Source organism: Oreochromis niloticus, linkage group LG4 (genome assembly GCF_001858045.2).
Source record: "Oreochromis niloticus isolate F11D_XX linkage group LG4, O_niloticus_UMD_NMBU, whole genome shotgun sequence".
NCBI lineage: Eukaryota > Metazoa > Chordata > Actinopteri > Cichliformes > Cichlidae > Oreochromis > Oreochromis niloticus.
Window position 1 is genome coordinate 30079114 of NC_031969.2, and position 26056 is coordinate 30105169.

The window sequence follows — 26056 nt, forward strand, 5'->3', positions numbered from 1 at the left end:
TTACATAAATCTCACCAGTTTGAAAACTACTACCTTAAAGATATGACTTTATTCAGTTAGAGGATGAAATGAGGAACTGCACCAAGACTAAGATAAATGAGGATTATTTTAAACTGTGAGTCATGCAAAGTTACCTACTAGTGTTTAATAAATTTCCTTAAAGGTATTTCAGATTTTTTTTATTCGTAGTCCACCTTTAGTCTTGTGGCTGATTTCGCAGAACTTGTTTGAAATGTGGAACATGGTTAAAGGAAGAAACTCATCAGGATCACTTTCTTTACAAGTGTATGACGGATCATTGCCCCAGGTGTGGGATTATTTAAACTGTATTTTCTGCTTCTTTCTAAAAGAAAAAATAATTCAGGGTCATGTTTAGATGTTTTTGGTTTGCTACAGCTTTGTCACTGTGGAAGAATATGTGAAGGTGCTGGATGATTGAGTGTGCATCAGGACAAGTAAAGGTACTGTTACAACGATGTAAAAATAAACAAACAAAAAAAGAAAGCAAATTAGGAACAAAAAAGATTATTTAGACAGTTGAATTGTGGATGCATTCCCCCTTGTGAGTGATTGCACTGCAAATACTGATGCGCTGTAATACTGTAAGTAGTCTAGGTCAGCACAGTCAAACTCATTTTAGTTCATGGGCAGCATGCAGGCAAAGTTTTAGTGGGTAAGACCAGTGAAACTGTTGTACTGTAAGCTATGTACAACAAACAAACAAATAAGCTTTGTTTTTCATCATAAGGAAGTATAGGTGCATGGAGAAAATGTTCAGATTTAATGAACAAATCTGACTGTCCCCCCCCCCTGCAAAAAAGGAAACGTTATGTTCTTCTCTTTTGCACACCTGCCACATCAAAACCACCGGTGTGCCAGTTCTGGCTTGCAGGCTGTGCATTTGACAATCCTGACCTTGGTGAATGAAGTTTAACTCTTTTACAGAAACCAAGAAAGGTTTATACAAAGGTCGTCTAGCTTTATATGACTGTTTGTGCACATTTAGTGATGCTTATGATCTACACAAGTGCTATATCTTCACAGCAAATAAAAAAGGTCTGATTGATGATTATTATCAAGCAAAGTGGCTTAATTCTGACAGAGCGCTGCTGAGAGAGGAGGGTAAAATGTGTGGTAAATTACTGCCAATCTCAACAATCCCATCCAAATGACAGCTTTAACCTCTGTGCTAATATGTAATGACGGCAGTGACCTTCGCGGTGCATTTTGTTTCTGAAGCCCTGACTTCAGACCTCATGAAAGGATACTCTCTGGAGTCCTGTGATTAGCACCGAGGTCACAGTTTTGATTTAGGTTGAGGTCACCATCACAGAGAGCGGAGCATCTTGACTGTTTTATGTCGTGACATAAGTTTAAGAACTTTTCTGGTGATGAACGCTTCTTGCAGCTCTCACTTGCACTTACATTAAAAGCTGTATCATGGCTTATACTATATTTGACTTTAGTGGTGTTGTCCTGCTGATAATTTGGCTTGAGGAGGTTGAGCTTGATTTCCAGAAACTTCAGGATGGTAAACCTGTTTTTGATACATTTGGAAAGCTCCGTATGGCACCAGCACAGTACTATACACTACCTCTCTGTTATACATCCATTGCTTTTCTACATTTGATGACGTAGATGCGAGTTTAAAGTATAAATTGTTCTGTAAAGACCAATAAAAGACCAATAAAATTAAAAGTCACTGCTTTTCTCAAACTTTAACTGATTTCTTCTCGTACTGCTTGGTGTCTGTTTGCCTTGTGATGATTGGCACTTTTCTATTTACCAACAATATGACCGTTTTTTTCCTTCTTCTTCTGTCAGGAGCTGAAATGAGAAATGCCGCATAAGTTTACTTTCCCCAGATGGACTAAATCCCACCTACTGTGATTTTATTGAGCCGGAACACTGTATATCGCTGCTATTTGGTTTCTCTTATGACAACAGAAAAGTAGGCAAGCAAGGAGAGTATCATTACAGTGCAGTGATAATATATCATTTTTTAAGGCTTGAGTAACACTGGGTGCAGTTTTTTTTGCCTTTTTTCCTTCTCTGTACAGACATCCTGGCTTCAGCATGATGGGAATTATGGAAGCGGGCTAGCCCCGCCCATCCCTGCCATCCTGCTATCATGCGTGCCAACCTGCTCGCAGAGACCCAGGGTGAGAGCGGATACTGTGTGTACTGTATTGATTGGCATGGCTGCAGCTCGGGCTGGTGTCCGAGCTCTGGCACTCTTCTGCACTGGCTGACAAACAACTTAATGAGACTCAACACCCATGCACACCCATGGCTGGGCTTCACCAGCAGCTGGTCCTGCTCACGTCACAGTGGTTCCACACTTGCAACCTCTGTCCAAAAGAAAAAACAAAACAAAAAACTACTACCACTGAGGCCTCACAAAGCAAACTGAGAATATACAAGTCAGAATTCTAGTCAGATTCCTACAAAACTACAGTATATGTGTACCTTTTTTTTTTTTTTACTAAAACTTCTTATTGTTAAGAATTCTCCTATTCTAGTAAAATAAGAGGTGTTATATTTGAAAGTGCTCAAGCCAAGGCTTCATCATGGAACTTTATAAACTAGTGGGTGATGTCCCATGTGGCTACATTCTGTCATACTGTCTATGGACTACATAAAAATGTTCTGGGCAAAGAATGCAACATATTTTAAAATATATTTAAATCTTTGCTCTTTGACAACACACAAAAGACACATACAAGTAATCAGGGCCCATTTTATCTGAAAGTCCCCATAGTACCATATCATCCCTACAGAGCACGTCGCTCTCAGACTGCAGGCTTACTTGTGGTTCCTAGGATATTTGGAAGTTGAGTGGGAGGCAGAGCCTTCAGCTTCAGCCGCCTCTTCTGTGGAACCAGATCCCAGTTTGGATTCAGGAGTCAGACACTGTCTCTACTTTTAAGATTAGGCTTAAAGCTTTTCTTTTTGATAAAGCATATAGTTAATGCTGGATCAGGTGACCCTGAAACCTCCCTAAGTTACAATGCAGCAGACGTAGGCTGTTGAGTGTTTCTTCTTCACTCGCCTTGATTCACACACTATGTGTTTGTACACCACTCAGCATTTATTGATTAGTTATTATTACTCTCTGGATCTCTTCAACAGTGTGTCTTTTGTCCTGTCTTCCTCTCCTCACCTCCAACCAGTCGCAGCAGATGGCCGCCCCTCCCTGAGCCTGGTACTGTCTGAGGTTTCTTCCCATTAAAAGGGAGTTTTTCCTTCCCACTGTCGCCAAGTGTTTGCTCACAGAGGATTATCTAATTGTAGGTCTTTTCTCTGTATTATTGTAGGGTCTTTACCTTAAAATGTAAAATACCTTGAGGCAACTATTGTTGTGATTCGGCACTATATATATAAATCTGAATTAAACTGATAAAAAGACAAAATTAAACAAATCTTAAAAGGCAAAGTTCTCCTTTCTCAGCAAGTTGCTCTATAATTCCTGTTGTTACTACTACAACCTACACAGCATCAGCAGAGCAACTCGACTACCTGACATGTTGAGGGATGTCTGTAAAATACTATTTGAGTGCTGTATATTCTGAAATGAAGCTAAATGGTGATAAATTAGGCTAAACTAAAAGTACAAATGACTAAACTGCACTTTTTCATTATTTTTATCTTAGTAAAAACTTACATAGGAACCTAAACTGTATCGTTTGCCTCAGCTTTTATATATAACATAACCTATATAAACGACTGTAGAGGAGCAAGCCTTCTCTGGTATCAACATCAGGACAAACCCTGACACCGGGAACTTCATGGCATGGGTTTCTATAGCTGAGCAGTTTCTGTACATTTAGATGATCCAGTAGTTTTGTTCATATGCTGTATTGCATTGTATAACATATTCACGTGTCTAAACATGCACACTGTCCTCTTTACAAATGCATCTCCCTGCACCTTCTATCCCTCCCCTCTGTCTTCCCCCCTCTCTCTTTCATTGACAGGGCTGAGAGGAAATTAGCATTGGCTCTTAATCAGCCTCCCCCAGCCCTAAATGTGCTGATGTGCAGGATGGGGTCATGCTAATCAGGTGCCTCAGCTCCCAGGCACATTGACTTAATACTACAAACGCTTATTAATCCCCCTCCACATCTTCCCCCTCCTCTTCCTCAATACCGAGCCCTTGCACCGTCCTCGTCCTGGCCGTGAGGCTCCCCCCTCCTCATCTACCTGGCATCAATCACCCACAAAAAATATACAGTGTAAAACGATGTGCACAGACAACGGAAATTAGCTTTGGTGGCTAAATATAAAATTTGAGAGAGTGCTTGCACAGCTTTCATCCTGTTTCTGAAAGCTTATCCGTCTTGACAACACGCATCGCAGGCAGAATGCAATTCAACTTGAAATGACTGAAAAATAGATGCAGGTTCTACTCACTGGCATTTGCAAAGTGGCACAAGAACATTAGACTTATTCGCAATTGATGCTGAAGACCCCTCTTATTTATGAATTGTTCATTTTTATTTATCTATGTTTTTTATTTAAGTCACTTTTAAGCAAAACAACAGAAAATAACTACTTGTAACTGCATATCAGCAAACATTACCTGGAAGTGAATGATGTCAAAAGGACCATGAAAATACCTGAAGTCTCACAGGACAGGTAGGATACACCCTGAATAGGTTACCAGCCACCAGCAATAGTATTTCACATATGGTCTATTTAGAATCACCAATTAACCTATCATGCATGTCTTCAGACCATGGGAGCAAGCCGGCATGCAAGAGGGAACCCACGCAAGCACATGGAGAACATGCAATTCTAAACAGAAAGACCCCAGCTGGCCGACAGATTTCAAGCAAAAACCACAGCTTGCGTTAGCAGAAAAGAAAAAACCCAGCTAAGCTACAGTTAGTCACATCATTTGAGGATCTTCCACACTTTTAATCTGTTCCAAGTCACAGCTGAAGGATGGTAACGCAAAGATGGACCATAGATAACTGCATTAATGCAGACTGCCAGACAGCTTTAATGAAGTGCTGTGAGATGGTAGAAAGAGGGCAGAGTCCACAACAACAGGAGGTGGAGTCAAGCAGCAGACTTTCACATAGGTTACTGGGTTTTGAGTCCCATGTGAAACAAATAGCAATAAGAAAGTAGGTTTGAATAGTTTCAAATAATCCTTATTTACCTTAAATGGGACTTGATGCGGTTTGTCAGGTCATTCACTCACTGAAACAAGCTGTTGTTGCTCTTCCCTTTTTAAGGCCACACAATTTTTAAGTCAGCCTAATCAGAGTCAACTTTCTGTCTGAGATCACCAAGAATATCCTCTCCCATCATACATCATACAGAGCAGAGTAGAAAAAACTCTCTGAAACCTGAACCTTCTTTTTCATGTTCTCACCTCAGTACTTGAAATGTTTGACATGGTTAGCGTGCACATCCACTTCTATGATTTTATATATGACAAAAAATAAGAAAAAGCATAACATGACTACTTTAATGACAACATTATCCATGCCTTACCACTTTTTGGTACAAAGCTTTCCAGCAAAAAAAAGGCCCTGAAGGCATAATTCTTTTTCTTAAGTGAAGCCCTAATGTGCATGTTATGGGTGCACTATGGCAGCGGTCCCCAACCTTTTTTGCGCCATGGACTGGTTTATGTCCGACAATATTTTCACGGACCGGCCTTATGGTGTTGCGGATAAATACAACGAAATAAAACCAGTACCGGTACCAAAAAAAGAAGATTTATTCATAACACACGAGAAAAGACCCAGGGAAACCGAGTTAATGATAAAAATGATAAAAAAACCCCATAACGCTAAAAAATGATAAAACCCCTGAAAACCATGAATTTCACACCTGAGCCTCAACTCTGACCGGTACCGGTCCGTGGCCCGGGGGTTGGGGACCGCTGCACTATTGCCTCTAAAATAGCAAAAACTGTTATAAAAAACATTTTTTACTTGCCAAAAATGGTTTCCCAACCATTTTGCAGCATAAGTAAGTAGTGTTGAATTTCCCAAGTTTATATTTTGATGTAAACTCAGGAAATTAATCATTGTTTTTGCTCTTTTGACTTGTTTTTCAAAGTTTCCATAGATATGTATTCGTGTGAAGTGTGTTTACACGGTTCTGAGGAGTTTTGTACATATAAGATTTGGCTAATTTGATTGACAGTTTCTAAAAAAACCTCATTATCAAGCCTTTTAAAAACATCAGTTTCTTGTATTTTTGTTTTGTGATAGTTGAGATCATCTGCTCTCTGTGATGGTGACCTTGGCACAAATTTAAGAAAGAAAACTCTGAACAGGTTTACAGCAGACCTATGAAGCACATATTAGTATGATAGGGATGCAAAATCTTGTTATGGATACACTCACATTTTGTTTTTGGAACACCGATTTCAACCACCAGATGACAAAGATCTGAATACAATTCTGTGATCTTCTCACATTCACCCTGCTGTCATTAAAGCCAAGCAGTTCTCCCACCGAGCACTGCACCGTCACATTAGCATACCAACGCTGCAGGCCGGTCAGTGGTACACTGTAAAAGAGAAGTCAGTTCATGTGACAGGCCTGCTCTCACAGCTAAAGTTCCCTTCACAGAACACATTTCAATTACTGTAATTACTCTCCACTCCACTGCTGATGTCCCCACAGATCACGCCTCAATGTGTGTGTGATGACGTCTGGCTCACTGCCAGACCTTAGCATGACCAACAGCGCACATGCGGGGAAGGAAACGCCCCACTGAGCTGCCTCAAAACAGGTTTGAAAGTATACACATATCATGAGCAGTACAAAGCTTGTGTGCTTGCAGCTGCTTTATAAACCCAATATTTTAATCAACATTACAACATATTTTACTATAAATAGATTTGATGAAAGTTTTCTTACATCATGCATCAAACTGGACTCAAGAACAATATTGTATATGGGGGCATGATGTGGACAAAAATTGTGCTAAGACTCTTTTCACATGGAGACAAAAATGGTGGCCAAAGATCAAGATTTTATCAAAATGTCAAAGGTTAACTACACAGTGACGTCACAAAGCTTTGGAAAAACACTTTTCAATACATTCTTCAAAGCTATAACTCAGAAACAGAAGGGGACATTGTGACCATGTTTCCCGTGTGATCACATACACACCCAACAGATATATGAACCAAACTGTGCTGCCCCTCAGGTTTCCTTAATCCATGTTGCTTAACTCATCTTAATCTTCTTCCCACACTTTCTATACACATCTAGAAGCTTTTTGTGTGATTACCACAGAAAATTGAATGATGAATAAATTTACTGACTTGTGTTGATTAGAGTGTTAGATACTGTCAGGGTGGAAAATCTATCAGAAGACTTCTAATGCAACCAGGAATGTCCACAATACCTGATTTAAATATGTTCGCTGGCACGTCTGGACTGTTTTCAGTGAGTCTACTATTTATACAGGAAGTGCAGAATTATTAGGCAAGTTGTATTTTTGAGGAATAATTTTATTATTGAACAACAACCATGTTCTCAATGAACCCAAAAAACTCATTAATATCAAAGCTGAATGTTTTTGGAAGTAGCTTTTAGTTTGTTTTTAGTTTTAGCTATTTTAGGGGGATATCTGTGTGTGCAGGTGACTATTACTGTGCATAATTATTAGGCAACTTAACAAAAAACAAATATATACCCATTTCAATTATTTATTTTTACCAGTGAAACCAATATAACATCTCCACATTCACAAATATACATTTCTGACATTCAAAAACAAAACAAAAACAAATCAGCGACCAATATAGCCACCTTTCTTTGCAAGGACACTCAAAAGCCTGCCATCCATGGATTCTGTCAGTGTTTTGATCTGTTCACCATCAACATTGCGTGCAGCAGCAACCACAGCCTCCCAGACACTGTTCAGAGAGGTGTACTGTTTTCCCTCCTTGTAAATCTCACATTTGATGATGGACCACAGGTTCTCAATGGGGTTCAGATCAGGTGAACAAGGAGGCCATGTCATTAGTTTTTCTTCTTTTATACCCTTTCTTGCCAGCCACGCTGTGGAGTACTTGGACGCGTGTGATGGAGCATTGTCCTGCATGAAAATCATGTTTTTCTTGAAGGATGCAGACTTCTTCCTGTACCACTGCTTGAAGAAGGTGTCTTCCAGAAACTGGCAGTAGGACTGGGAGTGGAGCTTGACTCCATCCTCAACCCAAAAAGGCCCCACAAGCTCATCTTTGATGATACCAGCCCAAACCAGTACTCCACCTCCACCTTGCTGGCGTCTGAGTCGGACTGGAGCTCTCTGCCCTTTACCAGTCCAGCCACGGGCCCATCCATCTGGCCCATCAAGACTCACTCTCATTTCATCAGTCCATAAAACCTTAGAAAAATCAGTCTTGAGATATTTCTTGGCCCAGTCTTGATGTTTCAGCTTGTGTGTCTTGTTCAGTGGTGGTCGTCTTTCAGCCTTTCTTACCTTGGCCATGTCTCTGAGTATTGCACACCTTGTGCTTTTGGGCACTCCAGTGATGTTGCAGCTCTGAAATATGGCCAAACTGGTGGCAAGTGGCATCTTGGCAGCTGCACGCTTGACTTTTCTCAGTTCATGGGCAGTTATTTTGCGCCTTGGTTTTTCCACACACTTCTTGCGACCCTGTTGACTATTTTGAATGAAACGCTTGATTGTTCGATGATCACGCTTCAGAAGCTTTGCAATTTTAAGACTGCTGCATCCCTCTGCAAGATATCTCACTATTTTTGACTTTTCTGAGCCTGTCAAGTCCTTCTTTTGACGCATTTTGCCAAAGGAAAGGAAGTTGCCTAATAATTATGCACACCTGATATAGGGTGTTGATGTCATTAGACCACACCTCTTCTCATTACAGAGCTGCACATCACCTAATATGCTTAATTGGTAGTAGGCTTTCGAGCCTATACAGCTTGGAGTAAGACAACATGCATGAAGAGGATGATGTGGACAAAATACTCATTTGCCTAATAATTCTGCACTCCCTGTAGATCTCTCTGTAGAAATCCCTGATATCTTCTTACACTCGTGCTGAATCTCCTCCAGATCAAAACTAATCTTTCATCTTTATTTTCATTTTTTTGGAAAGTGGATGGTGTCACAGGTGATCCAGGTGGTCCATTAAAAAACATGTTTACCATCCTCCAGGTGGTCCCACAACTAGTAGTTGTGGGAGTCTCCTAGTGGGTGTGTGAGTATAGCGGCAACATTACATGCTGCTTGTGTTCTGTTCTCAGGAGAAACCTTACCGTTGTAATGGGCTGGCGCCTGCGACTTCCAATCCCCGCACATGTATGTACGGACAGAGTAGGAGCCGTGGAGGCCTGGCTTGTATGGTCTTATGTTGCTGACAAACGAATAAAGGCCTTTTGTTTGATTTAACTGACTGGCTTCGAGTTATCCAGCTAACCTCCACACCACATGACCACTGGACCTGCTAGGCGCTCCTTCCTCGCCAGACTGCTGTTACAACTGCCAACATCACTAATGCCTCATGTTAAGCTTACTTTAGTCCAACAAGACTCCGCCCCTTTCTTTCTCATACCCAAACATCATAGAACTCAAGTAAAAATATCCAATCCCTATATAGAGAAAAATGTTTATTAAGATAGTTATATTGCTCTCTTTGCACTGAAAGAGCCTGCATACAATTTTGTTGTACTCTTTGTATAATGGCAGTAAAGATTCTGATTCTGAAGTTCTCACATAAGATTGCTGTAGTGCCATTTTGGTCTTCTTAAAAAAGATTCAAATTTGACAGAACCTCTCCTCATCCAGCTTCACTGGCTCCCCATTCTCCAGCACATCCAATACAAGAGTCTGCTCGTCCCTTTCAAAGCCCTCCATGACTCCATGACAGAGACAACAGGCTAAGGGCCACATAAGAACCTCCTGCTAAACGCAAGTCAGATTGAATTGAATAAAATCATTCTAATTATTATCTAAACTACAGAAAAACTAAATACTTTCAACATAAATTACTTTTTACTTGGAAGCTCATTTCCACAAATTTATCTCATACGGAATTCATGTATTGAACCAGTTTCTTCTTTAGTACCCAGAGGTATTTTTTTCTCTTTTGATTGCATATGGATCAGCTTCCCCTCTGTCTTGCATCACTGCGTGAAACATTTTCACTTTGGTTATGTACTGCACAAAAAGCCCACAAACTGTCAAAACTGACTCTTTTACCGCTCAATGTTTGAAGATAAAAAGAACGCACGTATATAATTTTCTATCAAGTGATGGGAAATTTCAGCCTGTTACGACTCACAACTGATGAATAAATGTGTAAAACTGATCTGAGAGGGTGCGGCCGTCTTTTCAAATGTCCCGGTGACAGCGGAAAACTGTGGCTCGTCCCGTATATGCTAATCTCATTTTAATGTGAGGACGCACTCCCTCACCTCTGTGTTTTACAAGCTGAGTTTCCTCTGTATTCTCCCTTAATAAGATATAAAGTTAGAGGGCTAACATTCACTCGGTCATCCAGGACAAAAATGATTGGCTATTAATTTATTGGCCCGTGTCTAAGCACTGTATGTTTTATGTATCAGGCAACGGATTCCTTATTTGTTGCCTTGGATACTGCAAAAAGTACAGGATGCTCAAGGTCAGAGCGACCAACTAGGAACCTGCTGAAGCAAACACTCAGGCTGGATACTAACTACCACCACCTATTAACATATTTTATACCCGTTTGATAGCTCGTTGGGTCCCATCCCTCCCCTATCTATCTCTACACACACACATACACAGACACTATCAAATCTCATACTAGAGACTCACTGCACTGCTCTGCAAGCTGGTGTGATTGCTACCCCCTGTCTGTGCCCTACAAGCCCCTGTGTGTCCTCCCCCAGACCCATTGATTTTATCGGGCGACACCAAAGCCAGTTCAGGCCAGCGTCCAGTCTGCCGCAAGGCCTTAGAGTGACATAGGCCATGAGAAGCCTGTCCTTCTGTCATCAATGTCAGCGAATACTTCCAGATCAACGCATGCAAGCAGCAGACTCAAGGCTGGATCTGGACAAACAAAAAATCTGCGATTAAAGTGGAAATGGAAATGGAAAACATTTTGCATGTGATATTGTCTTTCATTGACTTCACATGCTGAAACTACTCGCCTGTGGGCCACTGTAAATAAATAGTGGGCGCTCACAGCTGTGCCCTCGTTCTACAGTGTACACTTATCAGACTAATACATTCACACAGAAAAAAAAACAAACTTGAATTGAATGTGGGATTGATCTTTGAAGAAACAATACAAGAAAAAAAAAACAGAAATACAAATAGTATTATTGTTCTTATGTAAACTTACAATAACTGATTTTTGTAAAATGGTATAAACACAACACTGATTCATAAACTCATTTTTAAAATGTGATATGACTTCTAAGTTAACCTGCTGTCATATTTATATCAACCTCATAAATAAATAAACTCGGTCTGACTCTATGGTTCATTTGTACTATAAAGACATTGTCAATAATTAAAAGTGACTAAAATCATTCTAAAATATGTAAATTGACATGATTTGTGAATAAAGCAAAATCAATGTCTAATCTAGAGCTAAAAACATGTCAGTATTAACATTTGTATCTAGTCTGCTTTAAAATTATTTTACAATGCTTAATGTTTTGCATGTTTTCAATGATTTATAGGTTAATAGATCCAAATAGCTATGACTATTCTACAATCAAAGTACTAACATGGATATGTAACTACTTAACTAAGTAAGCTAATGCTGAAATTCAAAGCTATGCATGCAACGACCTTAAATTTATATTATAAGTAAATAAGTACAATGAAAGACATTTGAAAATTATTAAATGCTTATTGCTTTCTTAAAAAAGTCATACTTTTACCTGAAATTTGGTCAACTTGTAGATAAGAAGTATGAGGAACAAAAGACCTCAACATCATTGAAGCAGTGTGGCATCATCTCAGCAGAGAACTGACTAAAAGGCAGCCACCAAGTTTTTTTTAATGCTCTTCAAGAAGTCTGGAGAACATTTTTTGAAGACTACTTAAAGAAATTACAAGACAGCTTGCCCGAGTGGGTTCAGACTGTGTCCTTCGAGCATGTTGTATGAACTCTTATTTTTGCTTATATGTTATATTCAATAAATCGCTTCACCTATTGTGGGATGGCTCAAGACTTTTGCACAGCACTGTATATTTATCTGTCCAAATTTCAATCATCACTTGGTTTTGTGATGATTAAATCGAGGCTAGTAAAACATTCCCAAAACTGCTACTGCAGAAAATAACAAAGGTTTGATAAGATAAGATAAGATAACCTTTATTAGTCCCACACGTGGGAAATTTGTTTGGATCATTTAATCAACAGTTTGACTAATTCAAAAGTTGAAGAGGCTAAATACTGCTAAAAATAATATCAAGAGACTAAAACGCCTGCCTGTGACTAACAGTTAATTTCCTGCTCCAGCGTGGATCCATGGGCATCCACATCTCCTCCCCGTACATGATTTTTCCCTCTCATTGCTACACGTTGTTCAGTTTTTAGTATTAGCAGATTGCATAACTAGGCGTTTTCTTCCTCTGTTTCTTCTCTCTCAGCTGCTTAGCGCCCAGTAGAGCAGAGGATGATGGGAGCTCCAACACGGCATGATCTAAAAACCCACTGGCGCTTTAGTGTGCCTCAGCTGGCTTATATAACCCCGTGTGGATGCGCAAACTGCCTTGCTATTGGGAGAGCTGGACTCACGGAGCAGACACACACGCACTCACAAACACGCACACAGAGAAGCTACTGACATGTGGCGTGCTCGTATGTATTTGTACATGCGTGGATGTCGGCATGAGGACAGCAGATCTGTGCATGTGCGGTGGAGCGGGGGTGTATGTTGAGCACAGTAAAGTCAGATTTGTCTGTTTTATGCTCGGCAGCCACATCACCGAATTTCTCCCTCCCTCCTCCTCACTATGCTGTCTGATGACATCACCAGTGTGTCCCCTTGATTTTGGACGCCGTGCTCGCCGGTGATGTCACTTCCGTCGGGCCTTCACCTGAAGTGACATCATTCCTGTTGCATAACTATCCCCTCTTTCCCTCAGCTGCATGTGAGAGCAAAGGCAGCTTTTCTCCATCTTTGGCCACCCAGAGGCACCGTGAAACTCCTCATTATGGAAATGCCAGGTGTGTCCGTGAAAGGGAAAAGCGCCGATGTATAAAAACATCACTGGGGTTTAACACGAAAGACACGCATACTGCATCCCACATGACCTTATCGTGCATACAGGAGAAAAAAAAAACATGCAATGCTGCAAATCATCGTGACTGAGATGACATGAGACACTGTGCAACTCCGGACATGTAAAACTATGAGTGTGAGGTGTGAGGGTGAAGAGATGCAGGGAGAGTGAGAGAGACAACGACCGAGAGAGGCCTGACCTATATAAGAAGGAGGCTGAAATATTTATGGATGTGAGTGTCCTAATTGGCAAGCTACTGGGAGCAATGCGGCCTTCTCCTCCAGTCACAGCCTGGGAAGAGGTTAACCTGCGCGTGCACAGAGCATCAGTGGTCTGAGGGCCAGGCCGCTGCTTCTACCCCATGACTGTCATCCTCAGCCTGAGAGATGCCTTGTTATGAGTGTGATCTGCTTTTGCCAGGGCTGTGGCATTGTTAGAATCATTACCAGAGCTGTTATCGTAATCGCAGTGCATACGGGCGGGAACAACCGCTCAGAGCGCTGAGTCAAATGCAGCCTAATTGGCCGGGCTTAATCTCCGGCACTGGCACACACCGTTCGGCTGTCTGTCAGGCCTCGATTACAATCCCTGCAGACGAAGACGAGAGGATGGACACTTTCTGACTTACAGTTTCAACGCACTGCAGGCTGCAGGGGGAACGAGGTCAACCGGGGCTCGGGACATTGGCGTTTTTATGAAGTATGACAGAGCATTAAAGCTGGCACCTATGTTTAATTATGATCAGTGTTAATGAAACGTAAAAATTCCACATGTCAGTACTTACAGAAAAATATAGTTATATGACCAAGTCATCTACACATCAATTTGTGGCAAGCTTTAGAGAGTAGAGTTCAAATATTTTTAACTCGGATGAAGCTCACACCCGCCTTCTGTATTAAGCTATTAGGCCTCATTTACTAGCGGTGCATATACACAAGTCTGCATGTAAATCAGTCATTTATCAATATTTCTGTACCTGAATTTGTTTGCACGTTAGAAGTTCAAACCATATGTACGAAAAAATGATGAAGGTCCTGGCTTTCTCAGGAAGTTTAAACACAAATCTTGAATACTATAAAAATGAATACTACTACTCCTTCTACTACTTCTATTACCATTAAGAATTTTTATTTTTATTAATATTGTCATTTGTTCATGATTTAGAGTTTTCCACAACACTATGAGATGTATGTAAAGATTTGTAAAGACAACAAAAAAGTAAAAGGAAAGGTCCTACACCTTTATATTTAAACATATTCCAGTCTTACTTACTTAAAATTATCTTGTCTTTAGTTATAAAAATGACAAATTGTTGCTGGATATTATGACTTAAAGTCTCATTTCTTGGCACAAGTTTCTCATTTTGGGTCAAATGATCACATGCTTTTTTCCCCCCTCAATCTGTCTTATGATTTTCTAGTAGTCTGTTAGTGTTTTCTCATATCAACATTGATGCCAAAATTGTGATTTTTTTCTTGAATCGCCGTGAGTGTCTCAGGGGTAATGATATTCAGAACCAAGTGGATGCACTGGGGCACTTTTGCACACAGAGTGCACACGGAGAAGTTTGAGTAGTGCGAATAGTTCCTGCTGTGCAATGAAGAACTGTACCCCCGTATCTACAGTTCATGAGTGACAACTGCACCACACACTTCAGCAGAACAGAAACATGTACAGTCACTGCTATCAGCAGGCCTGGAGCAGTCACAAAGTTACAAGTGTCCCTATAAACTTTTCAGTGTAGATATGAGGACTCCAGCCAATGCGTTTCCAAAATCAGTATTACACTCCAAAAAAGTTTCTCTATGAAAGCTGTGTTAACAGATTGCATTACAAGAAAGAAGGCAGCCCATAAAAATTTCTCCTCTGTCCTTCCAAAAAAAACAAACCAAATTAAATCCACTCAAAGAAAAAAGGATTTAATGCTTAAGTGTGCTCATAAAAGTATTAACAATTAGTTACTGATTATTATACAGTGTTACAAAAGAGGGGAGAAACCTCTAAATTGAATTTCTTATCTTTTAAACAAATACAAAGATTAATTGGACTATTGACATAGTGATAGTAACAGCACCTCATGAGCTCAGAGTCAGTGTTGTGATTTTTAGGATTAGCAGGCAAATGAGTTCGACAAGCATCTCTGTCTTGCTTGCACAAAGAAAAAGAGAGCAGAAATCAATGGGCTGTGTTTACAGGGTACACAGCCGACTGTAACACTGCACGTTATGTTACACACAGCCAAGCAGTAAAAACAGACGAGCTGCTTGGCAGGGCTCAGCCTGGCCAGCCTCACGCTAAAGGCAGGAAGAGACGGCGCTGACACACGGGCCAAGAGCGGCGACTGGCACCGTGCTCCAGCCTGAGCAAAAAGTGGGACAAATTTCAAAAAGAAATTTTAGAAGGAGAACCAAAATTCCTGAAGTGATTTTTTTTTTCTCGTGTAGTCACTTTAAAGACAAACAGAAAAAAGTCACAATTTTTCTGTATGTGGAAGTAAAGACTGAATATATACTTACGTAAGAAGTACTCAGATGGGTCTGCTTCATAATCTGTTTCCTCGGGAAAGTGGTCTATCTGTTTACACATGCCTTTGAAGTTTCCTGTTGAGTGAAAACAGAAAGAGGGTTCAGGAGAGCTCGAAATGAAACACTGCAAAAATCTACAACTGGAGCCAGTTTGATATCAGACAGACACGTCGACCTTTTACACTCCATATCATCAACACACTATGTATCCTCAGTCCAAAAGAATTTCTATAGAGGAAGGAATTTGACTTTCCTCAGCCAGTTACTACTGGTGTACCAGATTGAATCTAACACGTGGGCCATGCCAACATACTTGTTTTGTTGCGTTTTATAAGTGAAGTAGATAAAGGTAAAAACTGTTTTGCATGTTCATGTTTTTGTTCTTTAGCTTTTCTCAGTCTGACTGTTTAAAATATCATTTTCACAGCTCCACAACTTGGAGGACAGGTTCAAAGGTCCTGACCAAGTCATGGTTGGTTTTTTTGGTCTTTGAATATTTTAGGTTTCAAACAGTACATGTACCTCAAGGTGTTTTATTCTGTAAGGTAAAGATCCTACAGTAATGAAGAGAAAATCCAACAATCAGACAACCCCCAATGAACAAGCACTTGGTGACAGTGGGAAGGAAAAACTCCCTTTTAACAGGAAGGAAGCCTCTGGCAGATCCAGGCTTGGGAAGGGGCTGTTATCTGTTGCAACTGGATGGGGCTGAGGGGAGTGAGACAGGACAAAAGTCCCACTGTGGAAAAGAGCCAGAGTTCAATACTAACTAATATTTAAACACAAACTGGTGTATGATCATGCACAACACTTTTGTTCCTTTAATGGTCAACACAGACAGTGTCATAACAGCTCATATGAGTGGACTTTAGAAAGCACACCTGAGCATCAGGCCTCTCTGGCAGCAGTTGGCAGCTTGTAAACAAGAGCTGTGCAGCTGGTGCGACCTGGAGCTGCTCCAACTGCCGTGCAGAGAGAACCTCATCTCTTTTTGGCTGACACCTCGCCATTCAGGTATGCTGTCCATCCAGGAAACAGCATCCCTCTCCTCTCCCCTCCCCCCAGCTCTTCCCTGCCTGTCTGCTCCGTGCAGAGATCTGGCATTGATGAGGTCACTCAGGGTGATGTGGCGGGGGAGGCGCCCATAAGGCATCCATTATGGTCACCTGCTGCTGCAGCGAGGAGGCAGATGCCTGGCCGTTTGATTGGACCAGATTAGCGTTTCATTAACTTCTTCATCTCCTTTCCCTACAGTGTCCCTCTAATTAGGGGAACAGGTGTTGGTTACCATGGTGCTGAGGAGGTCTTGGCAGCGAGGCATGATGGGCACAGCGGGATGCGGTTATTGCTCTGTGAATGGCCCACATGCAGCGGTGGGAAGGGGACCCCCTGGTGATGACCACTCAGATATTAAAGAGAGCGTCACCTGACGAAACAAGCCATCAAAGCGCTCTCGATCGACTCTCTCATCACGACCTGTGGCTTAGCGCCAGCTGTTGTCTGGTACGAGCATTGAATGGAGAAATGTTCCCCTGATCGTCTCACTGTCACTTAGAAAGTTTGTCTACAGATGTAGCACAAATGCTACCATAATTCAGTAAAAATAAAAATGAGCTGATGCAATTAAAAAAGCACAGGTCAGACCTGAATGGTGAAAAACATGGGATATATGTGAGAATCACCAGTTCACACAGATGTTCTCTTTAAGGAAGTCTGGGTACCAGTGTTCAAAATAAAGCTCAATAAGAACATTAATATTGCTTTTAAATTGTGTCATATTTAGTCACTCTGCCACGTTTCTTTCATTTCAGCCAAACCTGAAACTATTTTGCACTGTTCCCCCTAAAGAATTTTTATATATAAGCTTTTATATATCAGGTTTTCTCTAAAGGATTATAAAATCATTTAATTTAAATATCTATAAATATAATTTTTATAAATATCTATGGAAAATTTGCAGTCAGCCATTTGGCACACGCCATATTCACCTTCAGCTTCCCCTTCAGAGTTCTGAAAGAGGTCTAATTACTAAGAAAAGAAGAGGCTATAAAAAGTTGCTAAAGAATGAGGTGAACTCCTTAAAACATTCATGTAGTCCTAATATTTAGTCCTTCTTTGACTAAAAAGTTACAATCAAGATACAACTGCAGTGAGGTGAAGAGAGTCTTTATAACTGAAACTGAAACTCGTTTGATCTTCGTGACATGGTTCCCTGTTAATCAGAAGATCAGTAACTGGTCATAAAGGGATTTACATAGTCAACAGGAATGCTCAGGCACTAAGGTGGTCAAAGTGTGCTACGAAAATATCCCGTACACCATTATATCACCACCACCAGCAGCTGCCTGACCCACTGATGCAAGGAAGGATGATTTTATGCTGTTTACGCCAAATTCAAAGTACAAATTAAGAGTCGTCAGTCAATTCCCGTTCTCAGCTCTAAACTTTCATTTTTCTATTCTAGGATCTGCAGGATTTCTGAATATGGTCACCTATGTGGATCATTTAGACAGAAGTACAGAAGCTCCACCCACCTGGTGTTTATCAGAATAAAGTCAGCTTAATGGAAGAGGAGCTAACGATCACATTTCATACGCTGGATGAACTGAGGGGCTGCACTGCTCATACAAAACTACTCTAATAAATTCAGACAAATAAAAGGTGTGAAATAGTGTACCACTCATTTATTGCTTCTAACCCATTAATAAACAACAAAATAAAAAGGATTTTCATCAACAGGCTCTGTGGCAAAGAGGGGGGAAGACGAAAAGAGAGAAAAGCAGGCAGAAAGACAATTAATGGGAAGGAGGAGGAGAGATAAATATAGGAAGGGCAGGTAACAGAGAGGTTTTGAAGGACAGCGAGGGAAGATGGAGCAGGAGGTGGAATACATCAAGTCTGAGTGTCAGTGTAATTGCTGAGCCATGAATAGGGCCTCCAGAGTTTAACGGTCCTCCACAGTTTTGCACTTGATGCTCTGATATATGATGTGAAGCTCCTCTTTGGATGACCAAATTTCCAGTCAGCTGCTGGGTGATTTCTTTTCACTAAAGATAACTGAAACTGAAGGAAAATAATCCGCCAAAGCTTCTGTAGCTTCTGTAGCATGCTAGTTTCAGTAGTGAGTTGGTGACTACTGCAGGTCTAACCCCACCAACCCTCCTCTTCAACATACCTGCCTAAATAAGCTTTAAATAAGTTGCCATTCTAGGAGAAGAGAGGGGAGGAGGGACACACTTGTGCCTCCTCTCAGAGCATATTTCACTGAAAGATGACTTGTGTTTACATACGACTACATTACACACTCCCAGTGGAGCTGTCTGAGCAAACTAGCAGCAGCAGCAGCAACACACAGAGCACCATGTGTGTGTCTTAACAGCGTTATCAAGTGGGTGTAAGATTTGGTTTGCAGCTGGCTGGCCCATCCACAGTTGTGCGATTTGTAATACCAGCTGTGGAGAGTGGCCTATTGGGGGAACCACTTCAATTAGTGTGCTGAAAGATTTATGTGACACTTAACCGCTCCAAACGGTCCTTTTCTTGTAAGACATGTAAACTCAGCAGGCTGGTAAATGTTTTATAATGGCATTTTCATTTCAGAGGCCTCCCCACGTGAGTGTGAATGCAGGGGCACGATGGGCAGAGATCCGTTTGGCCATTAGGAGCTTTGGCAGGGGGACTGCTGGTGAATGGGAAGGTATTACTGAAGACTCAGGTGTTCAGTGGGTCAAAACACTTATCACTTTGAAGAGAAACACCTGTGTGCACTGAGAAGCTCTTGTACTTTCAGCACAGTATGCCGAGTAACCGAAGAGCTCTGTGTTTAAAATCACAAGGCGGCTGGATTTTCATTTTTTTCCCCACTGAGCCAGGATGAAGGTACAAACATTTTCTAAAGACTCAAGGACTTTAGAAAATTTCAGTATGGCTCAAGTCTAAACTTCATGAAGTCAAAGTAAGTGGAAAAAAATAGCAATAACACGTTACTTAATAATATTGACCGCGAATTCAATAAGATGAAAAAGATTTATTCCCCAATCAAAAAAAGCTTCCTTCTATAGAAGCCTATGTGTGAGGGGCAGGGCCTGCTGCAGGCCTCTTATATGCTGCAGTGCCACGAATCAAACACACACTAGCAGACGAAACCACGAGAATGTACAGTTACACTTCACTAGTTGAATCTAACTTGTTTGCCAAGTTTTTAGCATGTATCCTGAATATCATGAGCATTCCAGTGTGTATGAAATTTATTTAGCTTTATTTAGCTTGTTAGAGTATAAAGATCTAGCTATTAGCTCTGTAAAGTACAGCACAAAGTATGTGGGACTGAAATGATACCCTTTTTTAAAACCGACAATTAACAAGTCATCCATGAATTGTTGTACTGAATTAAATGACGAGCCGTTTAGTATTTTTTCATCCTGGACCAAAATGACTCTACTTATGGTTCAACAAGCTGAGCAGCCTGATTTTAGCCATGTTAGCAGCTCAAAGTCAGGCCTCAAGCTATGCTAAAAACAAGCTAAAATTAAAATGGGAACTGATCTTTCGCTGTAAAACACGCTGGAGGTTTAATGTGTGTTGTCTGGTGCATGTCAGTGTGTTTAACAAGGAGTAAAATTAGAGGAATTTTAATATAAAAACCAATTTCTCTGCAGAGAAGCATTATAACATGAAGGATGAACAGATAAAATGAAATAAAAATCCTCAAAGGACTTCAGATAACTTAACAGAATAGATGAAAAATGAAACTCTCTGAGACTTCTGAGTATTAAAATAACCACAGCCTGCTCAGCCGGACTGAAAAGCAGCAAGTGACCATGATTTATTGAGCTGCCGCCATAAAACGATAGAGCAGGTTTATCTGTGATCTCTTGCTGGGAGTGAGCCATCACCAGTCCCTCCATGGACCCTTAGCTGTGGTTGAGGGAAGTCTTTGAGGGTTGTCCAGAGAGGGTGTTATCCTGACTAACTCAATCAGCCCAGACACCACTGACCGCCGTTTCCTCCTATACTGGGAATGAGCTATGGGCTAACCCCATGTCCTCTGTGTCCCCTCCTGTCCCCTGCAGTCATAAAGCACCTCATTACCACAGAGCCTGGAGAGGCAGAAACACTCAGGAGTGAAGTACAGTGTGTGTGTGTGTGGCAATGAGAGGGGGTAGGAAGGTGAACGTACAGATTTACAGTTGCCCACAGCAGCAAGGCTCAGAGTCTAGTCCTGAGGGACCGGAGCTTATCCAGCCAGCATCAGGCTCATTTTCACGGCCCTTTGGCACATACACATAGCAACGAGGAGGAGCTCTTGTTGGTCTGGTGATGTTGCCATGTTGCTCTTTATTCAAGCTTTCCCCAGGGTGATGTTCACATTTAGGTGCAGGATATTGGACCAGCTCCAGCTGAGGCAGAGCTCAACCCAATGTGGATCTGTTCCAAAGTTTAGGTGTTGACTGGTTAAAAAAGGTCCGTGACGAAGCTGAGAAAGTTTTTCTAATGCTACTGATAGCACAAGCATGGGCCCTGGCTCCTGGTTATTACAAGAACAGGAAACACTAACTCCTATTTTCTCTCTTGCCATCATTCTCGCAGGCAGTTTTCTGGCCTGCTGCTGAGAAATTTCTTCAAGTTTTAAGGCAGCTTTGAGTCATTTCTTCCTCCTCGACTGTGAGTTAATCTCCATTTTGCTGCACATAGTATGATCGAAGTCACTGCATAAAGCCTGACAGAACACACACGGAGGCATTTTAGCTTACTTTTCCTTCTTTTTCTGAGTGATTAAACCAACATATCACACAACAGTTTCATCAGCAGTAGGTGAGATCACAAATGCAGATGAAATAACAGTGACAAGGACCATGACCACGTATGATTCATCTATCTGGTTTTATATCCAGCGCAGAAGAGCATCAATATTCCTGCTTGAGCTTTCCAGTTATTTGACACATGAAGATCAGTTTACTTGTGTATCTTTGGAGAAGTTTAATCTGAGAAAGTGACTCAAGGGGGATCACTTATCATTGGTCTAAATAAAGAAGGTTGAGTTGGACTTTCATACCTCAGTGAAAGGTGGGGAAGAAATGAGTGAAAGCTGTTTTAAAACTTGCAGAAATTCTTCATCATTGATTTACTAAGTTTAATCAAACTAATTTGTGCTAACAATTATCTTCATTGAGTAGCTGATTAATTTATGTGATATAAAAGAACAAAAAGCTTGGTTACACTTTCTGCACACCCAAGATGACTCCACCCTATCCCTCTTAGCTGTTTACACAAATAGGGATGCTTATGGGATGGAGTCTACCCTGCTTACAGTGGGCGAGGGACAGGGGACACACTGGACAGGTGATCAGTTAGGTCTATTACAGAGATGCAGACATCCATTTGCAATCATATCGTCCAATTTAGAGTAACACGTTAACCTAACGAGTCCCCCAACGCTCTTTTGCTAGAGTAGCTGTTTAAATATAAATCCATCTCATCTATCAAGCTGACTGAAAAGCCTCCCTATCGCTGTGTTATTCAAAGAGCATTATTTCCTAAAGTACTGCCTAACTTCAAACTAAGCTCTGTTTAAATCAAGTGTTTCTAATAACAAGGAAGCATAGATGATATATGATATATGAAAGATACAACCTGCGTTCTTTCTAATGGCCAGCAGGAGGAAACTGCTCTGGCTGAAAACGCTGTTTATGATCCAATCTGTGGAAAAATGGCCTTGCTTCTCTTTTGATCTATATGAGCTCCTGATGAGATTATGGTCTCAACACGTTGTTGCAAGTCTGATCCAATACACCATGATGCTAGTTTTTAAAATCTGGTTCCTATAAAGAGTGAAACAGGGGATAAAGCAGGTTATGATTTATAGTCTGTTTTAACTTGAGATTGACTGCACAAACGTGCAGTCAGTTTCAACCCTCACTCATCATTCATATCTGGTTTCAAATTAAAAGTGGCCAAAATGCTTGAGACAGGGCATTACTAACTGTTGATGTAATTGGACCTCTGCTTGCTGCCATAATGCACTGAAAACTTTAACACTGCACACTAAAAAAAGTGCAATAAGGCAGTTGTTGAATTTGCATGTAAGGACTTCCCTGTCTTGTTATATATTGTTTAAGGAACCAAGGCTTATCAATTTATCAGAATGAATTATGCTGAAATGAAACGGAGTAGTCATATTTTATCTCCGGAAGCTCCGCCCCCTAGAGCGGACTTTGCAGGAAAAAATGGATGCTCCGTTTTGTCTTGCTTTGGAAACTTTACAGCGGTCTAGAGTTCTTCACTTTGAAGGTAAATAAAATTTAAAGCTAAAATAATATATATATGGACCTTTACTGAGGTAACATTTTTTTTACTGGTATGTGGGCTGGTTATTGAGCAACATGAAAAGCAAACATAAGGCTCCAGTTAGCTAATGTTGATTGATATCTAATGATGTGATGATCAAATTAGTAATAATCAAATGTAACGTGGGTTAAGATTAAACCTAAATTAACAGACTGTCACAAACTTACATCAGTGTCTGCAGTAAGTGGTGGTACCAGCAGTATCTTAACAATTACACAGAACTGGACAAATCTTTCCTGGATGGCAGAGGAGAGAGACGTCCGGGTCACGCCTGCCCACACATGAAACCCTCTAACAGTGATCAAGCATGATAACTGCTGCCACATTGCTGCAAACTGAGACAAAGGTCTGATGAGACACAAACACGTAGGAGGTGCATGATGGGAAGGGAGGGTGGGGGGTTGGGGGCTGCAGGGGGGGTCAGGAGGACTTGACTGAGTAGGAGGTGCAGTTTAAAGAGAAAGAGTTAGAGACAGGGAGATTCAAGCCCACTTCTGATTTGCCAGTGGGTGGCATTCTCGAAAACTTTCCAGGCAGCCACTGAGTGCGTCAGCATCCAGAAACCCCTCCTTCCCCTCCTCCATATCCTCCTCCTCCCACCTCCATCCTCAGTCCCTACAGCAGCCGTTGCCATGTGGACATCAGAACCATTCGCTGCGGTTGCCATGGATATAGCTATCTGGTATCACATGGTTGGAGCCGGTGAGGTGTCTTTAACCCCTGGACACAAAGCGGCTTCAGTGACACAGCATGCAGCATTAGTCAGCAGCTGTTATAGTACCAGCACGGCAGCCTGTAAGCTAGCGCTGACTCCACACAGAAGCCTGCAAAGGCAGTCAGGTATGTTCGTGTCCTTTCCGGTCAAACATATAAACTTACTGTTGGATTACACCATGGATGGAAAGAGATATATTGCTTATATGGGTCATTTAACCTCACAAATGAACAGAAATGGTCTCCTCTGGTCTGCAGTTACACTATTGCGGCATTCCCATGTGGATGCATGCACAGGTATGAGCAAATAAATCCCCTGTGGATGAAAAGGTAATGGGTTCATGCATGTTACACATTGACATCATCTCCCTCCTAATGAACAGCCATCCTAGCAGCAGTGACAAGATCCCTAATCGTCTTATTCATCATCATAATCACACCTTATTCATCCTTATAATCACTATATTCATCTTGGTAATGACCCTGCTAAGGCTGGGAGGCTCATGTGCACCATCGCTCCCAATACGAACACACACACACAATACTGGGGCTTTTTTCATGTCAGCACTGGAGCAGAACTGTTGCTAACACTTAAAGACACAGTTAAATGACACTTTATGCACTTTTGTAACGTATTTGAAATATGCAGATAAGGTATCACTGCAGTGAGGATCAGCCATCAAGGGATTTCATTTGATAACTGCAAAACGGGGCCTGGCTTCAGATCTGGATACAGTGAAGGCTTTTTTGCCTCCACCCACACCACCCTCACCTGTGTTGGTGAATCAAGGAGGCAGAGGAAGAGGCTCAAATGGCACTTAAATCACACACATTCCATTTTAGAAGTGCAAAATTGGTATTTTGTAAGCTGGCATCTAAGCTCCAATCAACCACAGGACAAATAATTAATGTAAAATGTTTAGGATTTTTTTTTATAGAATGCAACTGATATCAATTCCTATATAGTCACTAACTCCTCATTCAGTTTGTCTTTCATCATTCTTTTTATAAACTGTAATCATAGTTTCTGATCTTTGCTTTCCAGATTGTAAGTGAAACTGAGCTGCTAATAACCTGTGAGCAGGTGATTAGAAAGAGACCATTATCTTATAGTCACTGAATGCAAAGGTGCTCTAGTAGACGTTACAAATGAACAATATGGAGTTGGAAATGGCCCTTTAAGACATTTGTCATGGACATTTGGAGTCTTAGCTGTGAAAAGTTAACCAGAAAGCAAAAGGAATACAATATTGGCAGCCTGGCAAATAAAGATGCATCTTGCAGGCTGAGAGGTTGGCAGGTATGTAACGCAGCAGCTGTAGCTGCAGGTGATGTGGGAGGCAGACTAATGGAGGCAGCAAGGTGCCGTCAGGTTTCGGCTCGTTGGAGGATGACTGACAGATGTTAGACAGTCATATGACCTCCCACAGCTCGACTCCGAGCGATTGCCCAACAAAGGCGTTCTTCTCTGCCCTGAATGGCTGAGTTGTCTACTGCTTTTGATCTGAAACGCCACATCTGCGTCTGTCTGTGAGCCGCTGCAGCACTGTGTGTCTGTTTACTCCTGAGTTGATGTGTTGATGGAAAAGAAATAGGGAGGAGATCACCTGTGATACACTACCAAAGGAACTGCGAACCCTCAGTGAGGCCAGACCCTCTCCGTCATACTTGTTTCTCCTCACTGCTTTCTTGACTCCTCTCTTCAAGCCATCCTTATTTATAGTGTTCTACTTTTATATTCTGCTTGCTGCCCTATTGCACAAGAAGAGCTCAACATGTAGCCACTGTCATAGGTTCTGTTTAGTTTTTATCATCTCAACCATCTTCAGGAGTAAATTTATTAACTTTCAATACTGCTCAAAATTTGAAATGAATGTGTCTTATGTTAACCCTTTATCACCCAGATATTATACAGGCTATTGTAGGCCATGGTAAAATCTAGAAAGAGCGGATTTTACCATGTGCACAGAGAGCAAGAGTTGTCTGTGTTCAGACAACAGTACCTTGTGAATGCTTTGTACTACTGTGATACACCAAATATGCCCTAAATGCTCATTGTCTCTTCTTTCTGAAACCATTTGAATTTTGTTTCTAACACAAATGGTGATGGAGTTACAGCCATTTAAAGAGAGCTTGTAAAATGGGCCAGTTGCCAGTTTGATGGTTAAAAAAAAGAAGCTGTTTTATGCAACAGGAAAGCATGTAGTTTCCTTTTGCAAGTGTCACCACCCTCTGCT

At 41.2% G+C, this 26056-nt stretch overlaps 1 protein-coding gene across 1 annotated transcript in view; it reads right to left on the reverse strand.

Moving 5' to 3' along the window:
• Positions 1-26056, reverse strand: part of cacng2a (calcium channel, voltage-dependent, gamma subunit 2a) — an 80724-nt gene that overhangs the window by 16262 nt on the left and 38406 nt on the right. The window contains exon 2 of the mRNA XM_003442603.5: positions 15750-15833. Coding sequence (XP_003442651.2) covers positions 15750-15833 — 84 coding nt within the window. The remainder of the gene's footprint in view (positions 1-15749; positions 15834-26056) is intronic.